This window comes from Botrytis cinerea, chromosome 10 (assembly GCF_000143535.2).
Source record: "Botrytis cinerea B05.10 chromosome 10, complete sequence".
Lineage (NCBI taxonomy): Eukaryota > Fungi > Ascomycota > Leotiomycetes > Helotiales > Sclerotiniaceae > Botrytis > Botrytis cinerea.
The window spans coordinates 1,841,106-1,857,630 of record NC_037319.1 but is presented as its reverse complement, the minus strand read 5'-3'; the positions used below and the strand labels follow the sequence as shown (position 1 = coordinate 1,857,630).

Sequence of the window (16,525 nt, the reverse complement as noted above, 5' to 3'; positions counted from 1 at the left end):
TTTCTTATTTAATGTTGAGGGAGGCTGGATATGACTGGAGAATGTTATTGATCTTGTGGGGATCGCAAGCTCGGATTTGTATTGCACAGTTCAAGTTATTGCTCAGTGCTATGTATACAATATTTCGAAGTTATTGATAGGGACTCCTTGTCCGAGGAGAAGAGTTTCTGGAGTATGTTCTTAAAACAATTTAGTTCAAATTATTTGACAAATGTACTACTGGACGTTTTAGGGCTCGAAGATGTGTAGCTATGTCAGCCATCTCAGTGATTGAGCCATTATTGATAACATTTCTAGCTAATTATCTGAGGCCTGTGTAGAATTTCTTGATCACTACCTAGGTATTTGTGTGAATACAGTGAATAACTTCAATTCAATAGCTACTTTATTAAAGCCCCTAAGCGAATATGAAAGAGACTAGCTCTTTCTATTAGGCCTTATGTAAGATCTACTATCTCCCGTACATATCTAAATCTTTAGATAGAATACAATTAGACAATTAGGATCTACGCAATCGTGAGTGCTACGTCTTCTGTATCCTTCTCACACAAACAGTATCTAATCAGATTGAAGAATAGATTTAGTCATTTCCGACTGCGAGAAACTCCAAAATGGTACCTCGATGATTTAGATGTTGGAATGACTATATATACAATGAGAATACAATTCATTGACTCATATCCTTACCTCTCTGTATCTTGACCCTGTTTTCCATTCTAACGGAAGTGAATTCGATAATTTCTTTTGCATTATTCGCTTCGAATCTTACAGTTAATAATATTTCAAAGAACGCGATCGTGCTCTCCCTACAGAATACATCGAGTGGTCAGTGAAGCCGGGCTTAATGTCCAAATTATCAAGAAACAGGATTGTAGAGGATAGGGGGCTTATCTAAGATACTTGTGGGAGATTTAGATGTTATGCTTGTGGCATGTACATTTCTTTTCCGGAGAGAAAGATGTATGGGTTTTCAGACGTGGGATAGGGGAGTTTGGCGTGTGGAATTTTGAATAGGGAATGTTGATTGTTTGAGATTTTGGATGAGTTTTTTGGTGGAAGCTACTGCGCTGATGGTAGGCTGTAACGAACTTGGGATCTGTGGAATCGTGGAGTTAAGGAACTTGTACTTAGAGTTTGCTCTGGGAACAGGATGCAATTTGTCTTTCCGAAATCGTGTCTATCGCTACTAGGCTGATAGTGCGCTGGAATCTCTATGTTAAATATTCTTGATTATTATATAGTAAAGCTAAGTAACTGCATTGGAGTGACTGGTGTTGACGGACTCGATCATCTGGCCATTTAGGTAAAAATTGAATATCCTATCTTCGTCTAGACACAATGCTGAATCAGTTTCGTTTGTAGTTCTCTTCATAGATGGGTGTGGAGTATTTGCCTTCTTGACTACCGAAGCGAAAGAATTTGATGCTTTATTTTTTATTGTCAGCACCCACTATACCACTTCTACTTTTAGAAATGCGGATAATGAAGGATCTCTTGACATCTTTGTTATTAGTACCCTCGTCTCTCTAGATTGGAGCATACATCTCCAATTCCTAGCCCGTTCCTAGCACCCGAAGCAAATATCTTTGCTCTTACCATTAGACCTGTGGTCTTATGCTCCCTAACATGCCGCTATTGCTGAATGGAATTGCGATGCAGGGAAGTGTGCTGACGCCTACCAATGCTGATAGAAAAATTCTGGCCTTTGCGGCGGCTTATTGCTGAAGCCTATGGTATGGAAGGTTGCGATGAATCTGGAGGAGATCAAAAGTTCGTTTGGGGTTTTGAAAAGGGAGAAGATGAGATATCGGGGGTTCTTGATGATGAAGGCGGAGAGACTTAGGCGGGAGGGAGTTGTGTAAAAAGCTTTCCGGGACGTGGTACTAGATGCTCAAGTTAGGATTGATTTGTACGGCATAGTTTGAGATATGAGTTTCCTAGCTTTTGTGTCATTTCTGCTTCTTTGTGATGTGATATGCTATTAGCTCACCATTTACTGACTGAAAACGTGACGCGTTTGTTTCGTATTTCCTCAATTCCTAAAGAACATCTCTTTTTCTCACCCACCATCTGCAGTGAACTTGAAATTCTGTAGCCTCTAGTTACTCTCCATTCTGCAGAAAGTTGTAAAGAGTGTTCGTCATATCGATTAGACTATTTATTCAGTGGAAAGGCCCTGGGAATAAGATTCACCCCTAGTTCCACCCCTAGTTCTATCTCTCTTTTGCTTTTTGTAATGCCCAATGTAGCTCCTCGTGTGATTTTACTCTTTACATCGATTTAGAAGTGTTCGCGGGAAGGGATCTGAAGTGGTAGACTGAGCCTGGATAGATGTAGAGGATGCTGAAAGCACTTTAAAGATGTTGATGAGAGTAACAAATCTGAATCGTCTTGGTATCTATGTTTCGCTGGAGGGTTTGAACGTGATGGAGAAAGAAAAATGCGAAATAAACTTGAAGAAAGGACCGGAGCGATGAGGAAAAAGAGCTACATAGGATGATGGCTGCGAGCTGAAAATTGTTAAGGCTAAGATGATGCGTGTTGATGTGCCGCCCTCGAGGACTACGTGAGATTAGAATGTGCTTTGATATTGAACTCACAGTTGCCACCAGGAAGAAAAGGTACAAAATAATTCATAGGATCCCTTTTCAAAGTACTTTGAAGTCGACACTGCAGACTTTGTGGTTTGGTCATGGAATCGCAAACGTGATTGAAATGGGGGTTTTCCTCAATATCGAATCCGGAAGGAGTTATGTAGTGATTGAGCTGCAATTAGGATCATTGTAAGATCTTACGTAGCCATCCATTAGTTCTTTCTTAATACCAGTTACTCAAAATTCAAAGCGTCACTTTTGGCAAGACAATATCGATCGATGAAGGAGGCATTAGTTTGTGAGACAATCATCTACGAACGTATTCAAGACATTCTTTATTTACTAAACAAAAATTTCTCGATCTCGGTCTTTATTTCTCCGCCGGAAACCATATCTGGCCAGACCCTGAAGGCCTGGATCGCCGAGAAAAACTCAGGGACAAGGGATTTTGAAGCTAAAAAAAGAAGATGCTGATTCTATAGCTACTTAGTGGTACATGATGTAAGATTTTCTAGCTATCTGAAATGTAAATTGTTTAGCTAGTTCAAATGTGAATTTCTATGTTTATATAGCCAGCTCTAGTTCACTCTCCTATTTCCTTTTCCGTATTATCTCGACGAAAACAAGAATTCGCTGCAAACGTACGATTAAAGGTAAGATACATCACACTATTATTCCCAGAGTATCCAATATTCCGACATACTTATTAGAATACCTTAACCTAATTAGATCTAGGGATTATCTTAGAAAAGAGATCATGCCAACTACTAGACTCCAGACCAGGGCCATGAAGGCCAATCTGTTTGAGATTCCATCTTGATAAGCCAGCAGTCATGGTCTAAATACGAGAGAGAGCGAAGAGCAATGGAGATGGAATAGAAGGAGTTGTAATAGGATAGGTGTAGAAAAACGCGATTATTTTACTACTATCTATCTTGGTAATATACTACATAAGTGTGGGAAGCACCATTGGATACAGTTCATGCGTTTCTTCTTAGTTTGACCTTGAATCCTTTAAGATCGTACATCTAGAAATCAAATATGTGATTTTTCTCACTAATATGTGTCCTTTGAAAATGATAATGTCTGTGATAATTGTGACAATAACTTGATGATGGAATGTTACGATTTTCAGTTTCTGCATAATCCACTACATACCAAATTTTCATTATCTAGAACTAATACTACATGAATATCCATCTGTGGGGAATCATTTTAATAAGATATGCGTATGATGTCATTATTCTCCCCTAGAGACGACTAGCTTCCCACTAGATCGCACTAATTCCTCGCACTAATTCCTCACTAGATTAATCACGTGATAATGCTTCATATTTCATACAATTGAATGATAAAGTGTCTAATCCATTGGAATCGTCCCTATTTCCTTTTCTAAACATCACCATCTCACTTGTCCCATCTCGCTGCAAAGAACATAATTCAAGAGAGATTTCGAACCCTTAAGAGCTCAATACGAAGGTACACTTCCAATCATGTTTCTCCCACGACAGTTTTACTTATCTAATTCTCCCACAGCACCACACTCAGCCACAGACCAGTATCTTTCATCCATCCTTTTTTTCGACAGAACACGAAACAATGGCACCAATCAAATTATCACCACCGCCTAAAGGAGTATGGAAAGATATCCGTCCCTTGATGGCACCTCTTATAATACCAGCAGTCCCAGAGCAAAAGAAACGCTCTAGGAGACCTCGCAAACGTAGAAAGGGTAAAACTTTAATCACAAGGGCAGTCGACCAACTCACTGCCATTCTCAAGAAACCACAGTCGACGAACATTGAAAAAGCCGAGGCCTGTTTCAAAGTCATGCACGCAAAGATGAAAGCTTACGAACAAGAACGAGAGGGCAGGGGAAAATGGAACGCCGCTGCTGCAAGGTTACTCGAAGGCCGACTTGGCAAGACCTACCATGAGGACAGAATGAATGAGTATCTTGAAGCTGCCGAAGAAGATTGTAAGTGGGCGTACGATATCTACTATGGAGTTCCTCAGCAAACAGAATTCACTCCGACGCAATATTTGAAGGAAGAGGAATACTGGAATCAATATCCTGAAGGCAGATTGGATGCATTTATTGTTCACATGCATGGTATGCCAGCTGGTTTTTCCAGATTTACATTAGAAGATGGAACTCCAATCAAGATTGAAATTGCAGGGGGTTTTCATTTAATTGACGAAGGGGGGAATCAGCTATAGCGCGGTGGTCACCAAGGGTCACTCTTCTGCATCTGATAAAAATATTTTCTTGTATATACTAGTACCAACATAGCGATCAGTGCAGACTTCAGGATCATCCCATTCATAATGTAATATATAATTTATACAGAATTAATAGCATTTAAATTTGGTGAAAAATACTTGTGTGCCAAGATATCATCATACGTCGTAGAAGCATCCAGATTATTTTAGCTACAACCATAGCTTATCACACAACTTTAAAGTTCCTCGATGATTGACATTCCGACTTTGAAAAAATATCAAACACATCGATTTTGAATCCCAACATTCCTTTCTTTATCTTGTTAGATTGAGATTAGAAGAAAAGTTCAAATGATACGTTTTCACGAGGAAAAGTTTCGTGTTCACTATTTATAAATCTCGCTCGCTTATCCGACTCGCGTAAATCCCCTGAAAAAGTGATGGTGTCGAAAATGTGATCGAGTCTCTAACTTCGAGCGTCATCGCCTAATGAATCAAATCTGTGAAAGAATGCATATTATATCGAAATTTTTGCATCAAGCTCTGAGTCGTGAGTACAAATATTTTCATTTGGCACATTGAAGTTTGGTGGGGTAGTTGAGCAATCGTGGGGTTAATGCCGTAAAACCAAACACCCCAGATATATGATCATCAATAGATTCACCAATTTTGAATGTACTATAAGGTTTTGATATGGTGGAATTTGTGGAATTCGTGCGATACACAGACACAATAACTTGGAGATTTTTTACGATGGCTTGGGAAGGTTACTGGTGGATAACTCCTTCCGTAACTCGTGACCAGACAGTATGAGGGGAATTCTGCGGGATGTGTTATTCCGATTACTACCCAGGGCTCAATTCAGACACCCTGAAATCAAAATTCTCAACGTACCACTCGTTTTTTGTCACTCATACCGCTTTCTTTCTGATAGCACCGATCGCAAGAAAAGATATTTGAATGAATCAAGGTACTCATGAAATGATAAGGAAACATAAGAACTTCTTACGTAGAAAATAATGTTTTACTATGTCTAGTGCTTAAAATAGGGCGTGTCTAGCGTGCTAAGAATAATGGTGCAAAAGTAAAAGTTACCTTATGCTGGGGTTTTAGCTTGAATGCAGTCCAAATAAAAATCTGAAATGTTTTATACAAGAGAAATCGTAACCCCAAGCTCTTCTCTTTTCAAATCCGCAAAACCATCCAACTTTAGCTACCAGTATCATAGCTATCTATATTCACTTGAACTAAACAGATTGTGCTGCTCATTCAATCATTATCACGACAAGAATACAGATAAAAATGACGTCGCCAAAGCCTAAAGCTCCAGCCTCACCTTCTCCTGCTGAAGGTACATCAGTTGGTAATTCTTCTTCTTCAATGCCTACAGGAATAGCATCACCAATCAAAAGTTCCACCAAGATAAAGCTTCAGCTCAAGGACAAGAACTTTGCCTTGCCCTCTCTTCCAGAGAAAACACCAGTTGGCAATTCTTCTTCAATGCCTACAGGAATACCCCCACCAATCAAAAGTTCCACCAAGATAAAGCTTCAGTTCAAGGACAAGAACTTTGCCTTGCCCTCTCTTCCAAAAGCACCAGTTGGTGATTCCTCTTCAATGCCTACTGAAACAATGCCACCGGCCAAAAAATTCAAGAGAGGTTCTGAGTTCACCGAGGGACTTAACTTGTTAGACGCTCATAGATCTTCACTACCCAAGCACCGTGGTATGACATACTATAAACGACGAACAGCTGCTTTGGCAGATATAGACCAAATGGTATTAGAAGAGTCATCGGAGAGAACAGTCTTGGAGCAGCATTCCCGCGCCACGATTTCTGAATCTTCATCTTCGACCCAAGCTGCATCAGCCACTGCTTTTTCTTCGACCCATAGAGGAATTATGACCACAACAAAGCCATCGAAGATTGTGATCTTAAAGCTTCCCCCCGCCAAGCTTCTTGCAATTTCCACTTCGAAAAAAGCTGTATCGGCCGGCTCCTCTTTGAAGCCCACCACTTCTTCCTCGAACCTTGCCTCCTTTACAAACAAGGCCTCTCCTCTGCCCATCGCCGCCACCTCAGACCGTGTTTATTCAAGTAGAGGACGAAAATTACGCAAAACTTTCAAGGCAGAAGAGGGAGATCCTAGAAGCAATGTAGCAGCACAGAATTTAGGGCAAAAACAGATGGCAGGGCAAAAACGGAAGGCACCTGCAAAGAAGCGAGTTAGGTTTGCGAACACCGAAGACGCACCGAATGTAGATATCGCTGCCGACGCAACCTATAACCAGAGCCACGAACCCGCAAAGAAGCGACTTAAGTTTACCAACACCGGAGAGGCACGGAATATAGATATCGCTACCGGCGCAACCTCTAACAAAGATCTCGAATCCGCGAAGACCAGTAAGGTACACAAGAGTAACGTGGCTCCACGAGCACGTATCGAGACCGCAGCGCGCTCTCAAGCGGTTATCTCTCGAGTAAAAAAAGCACTCGGAGCATCAAGAGAAGCTCTATCAAGGGCTCAATTAGTAGCATGGGAAGAAGAGAGGGAAACAAAAGAGCGTGGTTTAAGGGAAAAAATGGGGAAGGCTCTTCGGGACTGGGAAGCTCTCGAGAAACAGAGAGATCTAGAAGCCGAACAAGAAAACTAGGGAGCTTTCTAGATACGAAATAAAACGACTGCCAAAGGTAATTTTTTTGAAATGTCTTACATCAAGACAGTTCTTTCTCAATTGTTTATCAGATCCATGTACTAACTTTGGGCAGCAGGAATGATCTATAGCCATAGACAAGGAAAGCACTAGCTGGCTTAGCATGTACGACTGCAATTTAGCATTGAGGTGGTCTAAATATATTCGAAATTGTTGGGGAAATAGTGATGTATGATCGTCTCCCTGGGGAAATTTGTTTTCATAGTTTATTGATGAAGTTTATTGAGTTGTTTATTTTTGAATTTTGATAAAGATCTTGGCGAGGGCAACCATTCCTGGGAGATTAATTTGGAACTGGAATATATATACCTAAGTTACCTGACATATACACCGCCAAAGTTTGGATTGGGTGTGCTCAGTCTCTTCGGTTTGTATTCATGAGGAATCGGTTGCCAATGGATTTTCTGGCGCATATATTGTAACTTGTTGGTTTATATCAACGAAAGATTGGTTGTTGACGCTATCTTTTGAGGGAGGTGTTTACAAAGCGGGAATCTATAGATAGATAGATGGGTGGATGAATGAATGAATGTATTTATGGGTGTTATGTAGAATGGAAAATTTGCACAAAATGGAAACATACCTATGAATCCCATGAAGTTGACCCAAATGTCAGCAATTATTAAGTTGTCAAGTTCTGATCCTAGCCCGCATTGATACCAGAGAATAGACAAAGAAGTTGAATGTTATATGTCTGAAAATAGAAGGCGCGGATGGAGTCATATCAATAGTTGTATTCACTCAAGAGGATTGAAAATCTTGATTATCTGGCAGGTTCGTCAAGTGCGTTTTGGTACACGACACGTGCTTCACGGAATTGAGTGCAGAACTTCAGCAACTTTCCTTATCTAGTAGGCAAGAATGCAATTGAAATACATGAATTTGGTCCTAAGTATTGCCATTGAACTTGCAAATCCGGCAATACAGTTTTTATATCATATATTCCATTTTTGTTTGTATTAGTCTCTTCACAATCACTTGAGCTTAAAGAGGTGCTATTCGTTCGAGACGACGTCAAAGGTCTCTCCAATATTACATAAGCGGATAAGATAAGCAAGCGAGGCTGAGGAACTTCATGGAAAGGACAGCTTTGGACTTGCTAATTATTTTGAGGACACACGTACGATACAACCTATCACAATTGCGACAAGCAAAGTCCCGTCGACAACTCCTCAACTTAAGAACCCTAGCTATCAATATACAACAATCAGACTATCGCAATCGACAAAATGGAGGAAACCGAGACTTTCACCCTGTTACCATTACATATCGACTATCAATCAAAAGCGATAGCAACCTCCTCCAATTCCAAAGCTCTCAACGAAGAGTTAGAAGAAATCAATACTCTCTGTCGCACTCTCCTCGCGATAGAGTCACCAATTCCTCCTCCACCTGTCCCCGTAAACCCCAAACGTTCCGCTGGAATTACCAAATTGCGAGAATCAGGTAACGGCGAGTTTCGAAAAGGCAGACATGGAGAAGCTATTAAAATATACACTCTGGGTTTGGAAATGGCATTAAAAAGACCACTCTGGGAACCATGTGGCTTGGTCAGAGATGAGGTGTCGGGATTGTATGCGAATCGGGCGCAGGCGCATATGGCGTTGCAGAACTGGGTTGAGGGGGCTTTGGATGCGGAGAGTAGTGTGGAGGCCAAGAGGGGCGGTAATGCGAAGGCCTGGTGGAGGAGAGGAAAGTGCTTGATGGAGATGGGTAGGTTGGATGAGGCAAAGGAGTGGCTTGGACGGGGATTGGAGATGGAGAACAATGAAGGGGATCTGGTGGCTTTATTGAGGGAGATTGAGGCGAAGGAAAAAAAGACGTTACATGTTTAATTTGAAGGATATATGGATGGTATTGGCATGGGGATATGTATGGTGTAAAGATATGGAGTCAAGGCGTTTTCTTGCTGGGTTCACGGACTGATTTACATTCTCGCATGTATCTGAATTAAAGATTGGTTTGATTTGGCTGGGAGTCCAGTATGAAAAACTCGCAGAGGTTTATGCTAAATGCTTCAAAAAGTTTGAAAGTGAGGAACGGCATTGAAATATCACTCTATCTGGTCATCAATATCTTGAACAAATTTAATTTGAATCATTGCACTCACACGCAAATATGCTACTCTTCACTCATATCTAGGAGATTTGCCTACGCAGGTTGTAATGTTCTAAAACTTGTAATGTTATTCTGTATTCTTGTTAATCTACATCTACTTCTGAATTCACAAATTCCAATGAACGTTTTGATTCCACATCGCCACTCGAACATTTCATTCGACCTGCTGAACATCAAGTATCCTCTATAAACATATTCCACTCTGCTCCTGAATTCCATATCTCACTCTACAACCCAAAAGCACGAGGGACCTCTCAGTACTCAGCGCCATCTCCTTACCCCCGTCTCCGTCTCACAAGACTCTCCAACGAAGCCCCTCTATCAAACGCCTGCAAAAGCCCATTCCGCTCCTCGGGCACCAACTCCCATTCCAACATATACTCCACCAATGCACGTTCAGCACCCATTTCATCCGTTGAAAGTGCTTGGTGCTCTCGTGAACTCAATATCCCGCATTTGCCTGCAAGTGCTGTTTCTTCCAACTTTAATCTATGGAATATATCCTTGCGCTGAGCATTATTCGACTCGTCGTCATACGGTGGTCTGAGTTCTACCGTGTCGAGCTTGGCACATCCCCTCGCGATATTTTTGGCTAGGTGAAGAATGCGTGCTGTAGAATACCGTTCACTTTTCAACGCGGCAAGCATGTCCCATTCTTCATCGAGAAGACTGATATCCGATCCGAAATAATCTCGAAGTGTCCGCGACGTTACATCTCCCAAAGCGGTTGCCGCATCCTGCGTTTCCGCAGAAGGAAACGGATAGTAAGTCGTTCTGGTCACAAGATACCTTTTACACTCTTGCTTACATCTCGCACTCATCTCCCAATCCCCAAATCCCCGATCAAGTCCCTGGATTGCGACATGCATGAAAATATCCATGGGACAAAACCCAAGCGACTCGTAATACTCATCAATCGGCGACTCGGACAGATATTCTTTCCACAGTAATACATAATGCCATGCCTCCCTCGCACACAACCCATCAACTCTCGCCAATCTCAAAATCTCCCGAAAACCATACGATGTATTCGCCGAATACGCAGCCAGGATCGCGTCGTCGGTTCGGATAATTCCACTTACATCTTCGATGTAATTTGCGCTGGAAAATGCAGGAATTAAAGTGTATTTTCCCGTTCGCGAACGCCATTCTTCTGGAACCCGGGAATCAACCCTTGTAGCTGCGTTCTCGAGGCACATCTGCCATTTTACGAAATGGTCGAATACTCTTGTAGCAGGCTTCTGAAGCATCTCCATTCGGTGGGCATTGATAGCGTCTCGTTCCCGCTGCGCCACAGGCGAGAAATTACGTTGGCGAGCGGAAATCGCATTTCGCGCAGACCCAGGAGGAAGCGCAGCGAGTTGTCGCTCTAAGCGAAGATCCTCATAGCTGGTACTTGGCCGCAAGCGTGGTGCACGCGTGACAGTATTTGTATTCTGTAGTTGATACGGCGATACATCTCTGTTTTGTGGGGGGCCCCCAGCGGGTAATCTGACTTCGATTAGTTGTAGCTCGGCTCGAATTCTGGCGAGTTGGATCCTGGTGGTGATGTTTTCGATGTCGTTCTCATATCCGACTTGGATTCGAGATGGATTGGGGAGTTCGCTATTTTGACTCGGTGAGATATCTCGTGAGATGTTACGATTTGTATGGGTAGACTCGGGATCTTGATTATTCCTTGATATTTGATAGGCTGCGAGCTGTTCTGCCATTGATAGAACGGGCTGATCATCTTGATCAACCTCAATGTCGCTTTGTCGTGATAGTGGTCTGGTCAAACCCAAGCTGAGATCGATATCTGCTCCAACATCTTCAATTGCAACACCGCCCCCATCATTCCGCAAAGTCTCAGGTCTGGTCAAAGCAGTACCAAGACTTTGATCTCTCATCCTACCGATCTGTGACTCGAAGTCATTAAGTAGATCCTGGACTTCTGGAGGTCCAGACATTAGTTCTCCTCGTTCTTCAAGCTCGGAAAGATATCTTTCGCGGATAGTTTGAATCATGGTTCCGATTTCAGTTATCCTACGGTTGATATCCGATCGATTTGTTGTTGGTGGATTGGCCGTGTAGTATGTATTGGCGGGCTCAATGTTGGGTGGAGGATGGGCTTGGAGAACTTGGGTTTCTAATGATAAAGACGGGGGTCCGGTTCTAGCTCGTCTACCTGCAGTGACTGCATTAATTTGCTCTCCATCTAATGAATCTACATCGTTCGGAAAAGTGAAAAGGGCCCGGCCTGCAGGCGACAAAAAAGGATTGTCTTGATTAGGCGCAAGATCTTGTGGTCTCGAAGTGATATTTTCAGAATTTAAATCTCTGGCTTCAGAGACAGTAGCACGAGCTATCGATGGATCGGCAGTCACAGTAGAATCTTCTACATCGACATCTCTCGCTTGTTCCCGCGCTTGGTTTTCAATTCTTCGAATCATCAAATGAGTCAATGTATCGCGCATTCTTCCACTTGAGTCGGGACTAGCTTGACGAAGTAGATCACTTTGAACTTGCATCTGGGCATGGAGATGGCTGTTCAAATCTATTCCTGTTGAGCTTTCATTTTCAAGCTCGGCTATAGATGATGGGACAATCATTCGAGCTTGAGGTGAGATTTCCCGTTCTGTTCCAGATCTAAGAGTGTTATGCTGATCTCTAGTTACAGGAATAGGTCGATTTTGATTTCCTCTATTCATCCGATTTATGTGAATCAGTGGAATAGTGAATCCTGAACCTGGTCGCCATGCTGATGCTGGCGCAACTGCTTGAGGAGGAGAAAGTAACGGATGAACGTATTCTTCGAATGCGCGTTGACGTGCAAGACGGTAGGCGGATATATAGTTGAGGATGGCAGTTTGAGGGAGAGATGTAATGTGATTCAGAGATATATCAGGTTCTTGGTTGGGGTCGAGATGGAGAATTCCGAGAGATTGCGTGGGTGCTGATGTGAGATTTGGTATAGAGGATCCAGTAGATGGAATTTCTGTTGTGACCGAGACAGTCGATAGAGTTCTCGCTCTTGGTGTTTGTGAACGTCCTCTTTGCTCATTCTCGCCCTCGTCATCTGAATTTCTATCAACTAGATTTCTATCCATCTTCGCATCCACACTAGCCAGGCCCGCAGGCTCTGAAACTGTGTATGGTTCTTCAGGATCGAAGGAGGTAGAAGGTCGAAGTGTTGGTGTAGACGGAAGATCAACAGAATCCTGAGAATCGAAGCCTTCTGGGTGGTGGTTTGGTAATGACATTTAGGTTGTGAATAGGTTTATATTGATTCCTTTTGTAAATCTTAGTGCTGGGACTTTTTAAGGTAACTTTATGGTTGTCGCTCTTCTTGTAAACTCCAATATCAAGTATTAATGGATGTCTTTTTAATGAAGAAAAATAGCAGATTCAGTAAATTCTTCTAAGCAAAGAGAAATTGTATTTGGGAAGATCTTGGTACGGTGATTAATCCTACGATGATTAAAAGAATTTTATTCACGCTCACATACGGAAACGGGAGTGAATTGGCTGTAGATTTCAAATGACATGTTTATTAAGCGGCAGTATTCACATATACATCTTAGAATTTTGTTAGATTGGATGACTGGTCCATTGTATATATATCCTTTTCAGATGCTATATTGCCTCATTCTCTCAGTCGTGTCGTCATATGATAATAGCGTAGATACAGAAACCGCTTCTTTCGTCTTTCACAGAAACTACATCGGAACTTTTATTCCAGCAAACGGCAAGTTTTTTCTTCTTCGGAGATAGACACATACAGGTAAACATTCAATAAACTTAATATCTGACACAGCACATCTCCAAAACTTCCAGGATCATTCAGCGCTGCAACGTGATTGCCAGATGAGTAAATGCAAAGAAATGCAAGGCAAAAAAACTCAGTAGGTATAAAATACATACATCTTAAATGCTTGGTATATTGAGTACACAAAAAAGAACAACTTCATCCATCACTTTCATTCTCGGCATTTCCATTTAATCACATGACTTTAAATCCCGCATCCTTTGTCCCTTAAATACGTATCATCTCTGCCAGCAGAACATTTCGACTGCTGGAACCCCTCAGCAAGTCATTTCCTTAATCTGATACACAGAATATCTTTTGTATCCACTCCAGAAAAGCATCATCTCACTTTATCCACTACCCGAGATCAGCGGAGTCTCCGTACTTCTCCTACTAAGTCTTGTTCTACTACTTTCTCCTCTTTCCCTATTTCTATTGTCGTCCCCAGGAACTTCAATCTCATCTTTGATCCTACTAGTAAGATACGCAGCGAATAAAGTACTGATACCACCTGCAGCCATGACCACCGCAAAACTTCTGTCTCCTGGGGTCCCACGGGGCTTTTGCATGAATTTGAAAATAACACTGCTACCCAGTGTGGCGAGAATTTGAGGGGCTGCAACGGACATGTTGTGAATACCGAGAATGATACCTAAGAACGTGATTAGCAATTTGCGATAAATAAGAACATATACGGAATGACAGCGACAGAACAACTTACCAGCTTGATCTTCATCCAAATCATCCTCGCCAACTATCGATTGCTGGCGTGCTCTACGTACAGCATCACGTTTACTAACTTCAGCGCTAATGATAGCAAATGGCGCCCATAATGTCATAGCCCACGATACACCAACTAATGCTATTAAAACAGTGGCTCCTGTAATAGATCGTACGATGAGAGTTGAAAACATGCATGCCGCAAAGAGGAGATGGCTTATGAGCCAGGCACGACGAAGGGTCAGACCAGGGATAGCGAGATTATCCATAAATCGTGAGAAACGCGTTGTGTAACTCTTATGAGAGTAAATAGATGCGGCTGATGAAGGTGCATCATAGGACGGAGTAATGAAAAATGGCAAGACAACGTTAACAGATAGTGATGTAATAGCGTACATCAAAAGAGCGAAAGTCCCAACACGAGTAGCTTGCTCGTAGAGCTTATCAATTTCGGCTGGACTCATGTCGGGATTTTCTCTCAGATATGGCTGAACATAAATATCACCGACATAGGAGCTCGAATAAAAGAGTTGAGGGAAAAAGCCGACCCAAGCGAAGAACTCCACTTCACAAACTTGACGAGTCAAAGGAGGTAAACGCCTGATGGAGGTGAAAACTTGTTTGAAGAATGGGATAAGTCCTGATTTTGCTTCAGGTGGAATTGGCTCGTTACTTGGATCACGTTCTTTGATGGTAATACTACTTATGGTGACAGTGGTAGAAAGAGCCACGCAAGCCATTAAAGAAAGTATCTTGAATTGGGTATTTCCAAAAAACCATAGATACTTTGGAAGGTCAATATAACCGGCAAGGTACGCAATAATGTTACCAATGCCTATGACGCGGCTAGCGAATGAGTTTGCCGTTTCTAAAGATGGGAATTAGTTATCTTCGGGAAACATCATGCGATTGTCTCGGGCAAAAAATACCTTGTTGGTGACTAGGGGCACAATCAAGAATGTAAGCTCTAATGGCAGCTTGCACTAAAAGATGTCAGTAAGTTCTCTAGAGTTAGTACATTGGCACAAACCTGTAGCTATAGCAAAATCTAAAATATAAACTAAGAGAACTGCGACAACGATGATTGAAACTTTGACGCCTTGAGATTCTCTATCCGCACCGAATAATCCTAGAAATCCACCAACTATCTCTCTTACCCAAGCCAAGAAAACTAAAGATAGGACTGTAGCGACAGTACCTATGGCCATAAAGGGTCGTCTTTTACCCCACGGCGATCGACACCTATCACTTAATATACCAATATATGGTTGGACTAAAGCCCCTGACATCGGTCCTGCGATCCATACTAAAGCCATTAATGACTTGCTCAGACCGAGCGATAAAAGATACGGAGTTCCATTGGACAACTCCACTCCCCAAGCCACTTGTAAACCGCCTATACTAAGGGTCAAAAGTATCATGTACCATATCCCCTTTGTTTCTGAGAAGGTATCAGGATCATTGTTTAATATGTTGCTGCCGTTGATGAGACCTTCTTCCTCTTCTTCCGATTCGGATGCGGACAAAAGCGGTGACTGCTCGTTTGCAGGTTTGTGGTCCTCCGGTCGAGTATCTTGATCCTTTTTCGAGTCGGCACTCTGCATTTCATCATGCCCCTCCCCTCGAAAAGCACGTGTGTCACCTTCTGCCATATTCTTGATTGTAGGAAAAGAGCACGAAACCCAAGTCGAGAATTCCGTTCAACAGCTCTCAAAAATCCCCCTTTGAGTTGACCGCAAGTCCGTGGAATCACTATAATGCTCGTTTGCTTTCGGTTTTTGTTTCGAGGTTGCGGTCTACTACAATGTGAAATCGATGGGATTCCAAAGTTGTCAATGGAGACGCAAGCCGCAATGTCAACATTGGGTTTCAGACACGACTTGGTTCCTATGGGTTCTGGGCATCACGAGGCTGGAGTGGGCTGCTGTGCACGCGGATCAGCTTCGTCTGCTGGGATGGTCTGGTGGATCAGTGCGCAGAATCAAATGGGTATGAGGTGCATCGGAAAATTCGAGATCTGTACATGTGCGTGGTCAATACGATGCAATACAGCTTGACACGTTAGGATGATTGGAGATTGCGGAGATGAGCTGAACGAATTGTATTTTCTAGGTAATAACGAGGCTGCGACATTCAAAGATGAAGAGGAGGCATAGGTGTGCAGTGATTCCAGGTCCCTTGTCAACTGATGTGATGTGATGTGACGTGAAGATCGATGATTAGATGGGATGCTGCAAGTGACATGATTATGTAATGGCATCAGATATCCCAGCCTCGCCACCCACCGGAGGGAAGTAAGGCTGAGATGCACGCAGCCAGCCAATCAAGAGAAGGGACAGGAAGCTTTCGTAGAATCCGGTGCCTCTCA

At 42.4% G+C, this 16,525-nt stretch overlaps 5 protein-coding genes across 5 annotated transcripts; 3 read left to right on the top strand and 2 right to left on the bottom strand.

Annotated features, from left to right (window-relative positions):
* The first annotated feature begins 3,940 nt into the window (after positions 1–3,940).
* Positions 3,941–4,881, top strand: BCIN_10g04870 (hypothetical protein). Its single transcript, XM_024695650.1, has 2 exons — positions 3,941–4,073; positions 4,131–4,881. Exon 2 carries the CDS (start codon positions 4,194–4,196, stop codon positions 4,812–4,814), a length of 621 nt encoding a protein of 206 aa, XP_024551444.1. The 5' UTR covers positions 3,941–4,073; positions 4,131–4,193; the 3' UTR covers positions 4,815–4,881.
* Positions 4,882–5,848: 967 nt separating this feature from the next.
* On the top strand, positions 5,849–8,276 carry BCIN_10g04860 (hypothetical protein). Its single transcript, XM_024695649.1, has 2 exons — positions 5,849–7,509; positions 7,588–8,276. The coding sequence occupies exon 1, from the start codon at positions 6,120–6,122 to the stop codon at positions 7,470–7,472; it is 1,353 nt and encodes a 450-aa protein (XP_024551443.1). The 5' UTR covers positions 5,849–6,119; the 3' UTR covers positions 7,473–7,509; positions 7,588–8,276.
* A 107-nt stretch (positions 8,277–8,383) lies between these two features.
* Positions 8,384–9,743, top strand: BCIN_10g04850 (hypothetical protein). Its single transcript, XM_001557322.2, has one exon. It carries the CDS (start codon positions 8,762–8,764, stop codon positions 9,365–9,367), a length of 606 nt encoding a protein of 201 aa, XP_001557372.1. The 5' UTR covers positions 8,384–8,761; the 3' UTR covers positions 9,368–9,743.
* Positions 9,744–9,751: 8 nt separating this feature from the next.
* Positions 9,752–13,056, bottom strand: BCIN_10g04840 (hypothetical protein). Its single transcript, XM_001557323.2, has one exon. It carries the CDS (start codon positions 12,890–12,892, stop codon positions 9,926–9,928), a length of 2,967 nt encoding a protein of 988 aa, XP_001557373.1. The 5' UTR covers positions 12,893–13,056; the 3' UTR covers positions 9,752–9,925.
* Positions 13,057–13,226: 170 nt separating this feature from the next.
* BCIN_10g04830 (hypothetical protein) lies at positions 13,227–16,482 on the bottom strand. The gene is made up of 4 exons (XM_001557324.2): positions 15,188–16,482; positions 15,087–15,140; positions 14,159–15,025; positions 13,227–14,089 (listed from the first exon to the last, which is right to left on the bottom strand). The coding sequence occupies exons 1-4, from the start codon at positions 15,807–15,809 to the stop codon at positions 13,788–13,790; spliced, it is 1,845 nt and encodes a 614-aa protein (XP_001557374.1). The 5' UTR covers positions 15,810–16,482; the 3' UTR covers positions 13,227–13,787.
* Positions 16,483–16,525: the final 43 nt, after the last annotated feature.

Bases quoted from the DNA above. Each gene is read 5' to 3' on its own strand.
- BCIN_10g04830 (XM_001557324.2), bottom strand. From the start codon at position 15,809: ATGGCAGAAGGTGACACACGTGCTTTTCGAGGGGAGGGGCATGATGAA. The intron at 15,141-15,187 runs GTTTGTGCCAAT...GACATCTTTTAG, and splicing joins AGATTTTGCTATAGCTACAG to TGCAAGCTGCCATTAGAGCT. The intron at 14,090-14,158 runs GTAAGTTGTTCT...TCACGTTCTTAG, and splicing joins TTTGGATGAAGATCAAGCTG to GTATCATTCTCGGTATTCAC.
- BCIN_10g04840 (XM_001557323.2), bottom strand. From the start codon at position 12,892: ATGTCATTACCAAACCACCACCCAGAAGGCTTCGATTCTCAGGATTCT.
- BCIN_10g04850 (XM_001557322.2), top strand. From the start codon at position 8,762: ATGGAGGAAACCGAGACTTTCACCCTGTTACCATTACATATCGACTAT.
- BCIN_10g04860 (XM_024695649.1), top strand. From the start codon at position 6,120: ATGACGTCGCCAAAGCCTAAAGCTCCAGCCTCACCTTCTCCTGCTGAA.
- BCIN_10g04870 (XM_024695650.1), top strand. From the start codon at position 4,194: ATGGCACCAATCAAATTATCACCACCGCCTAAAGGAGTATGGAAAGAT.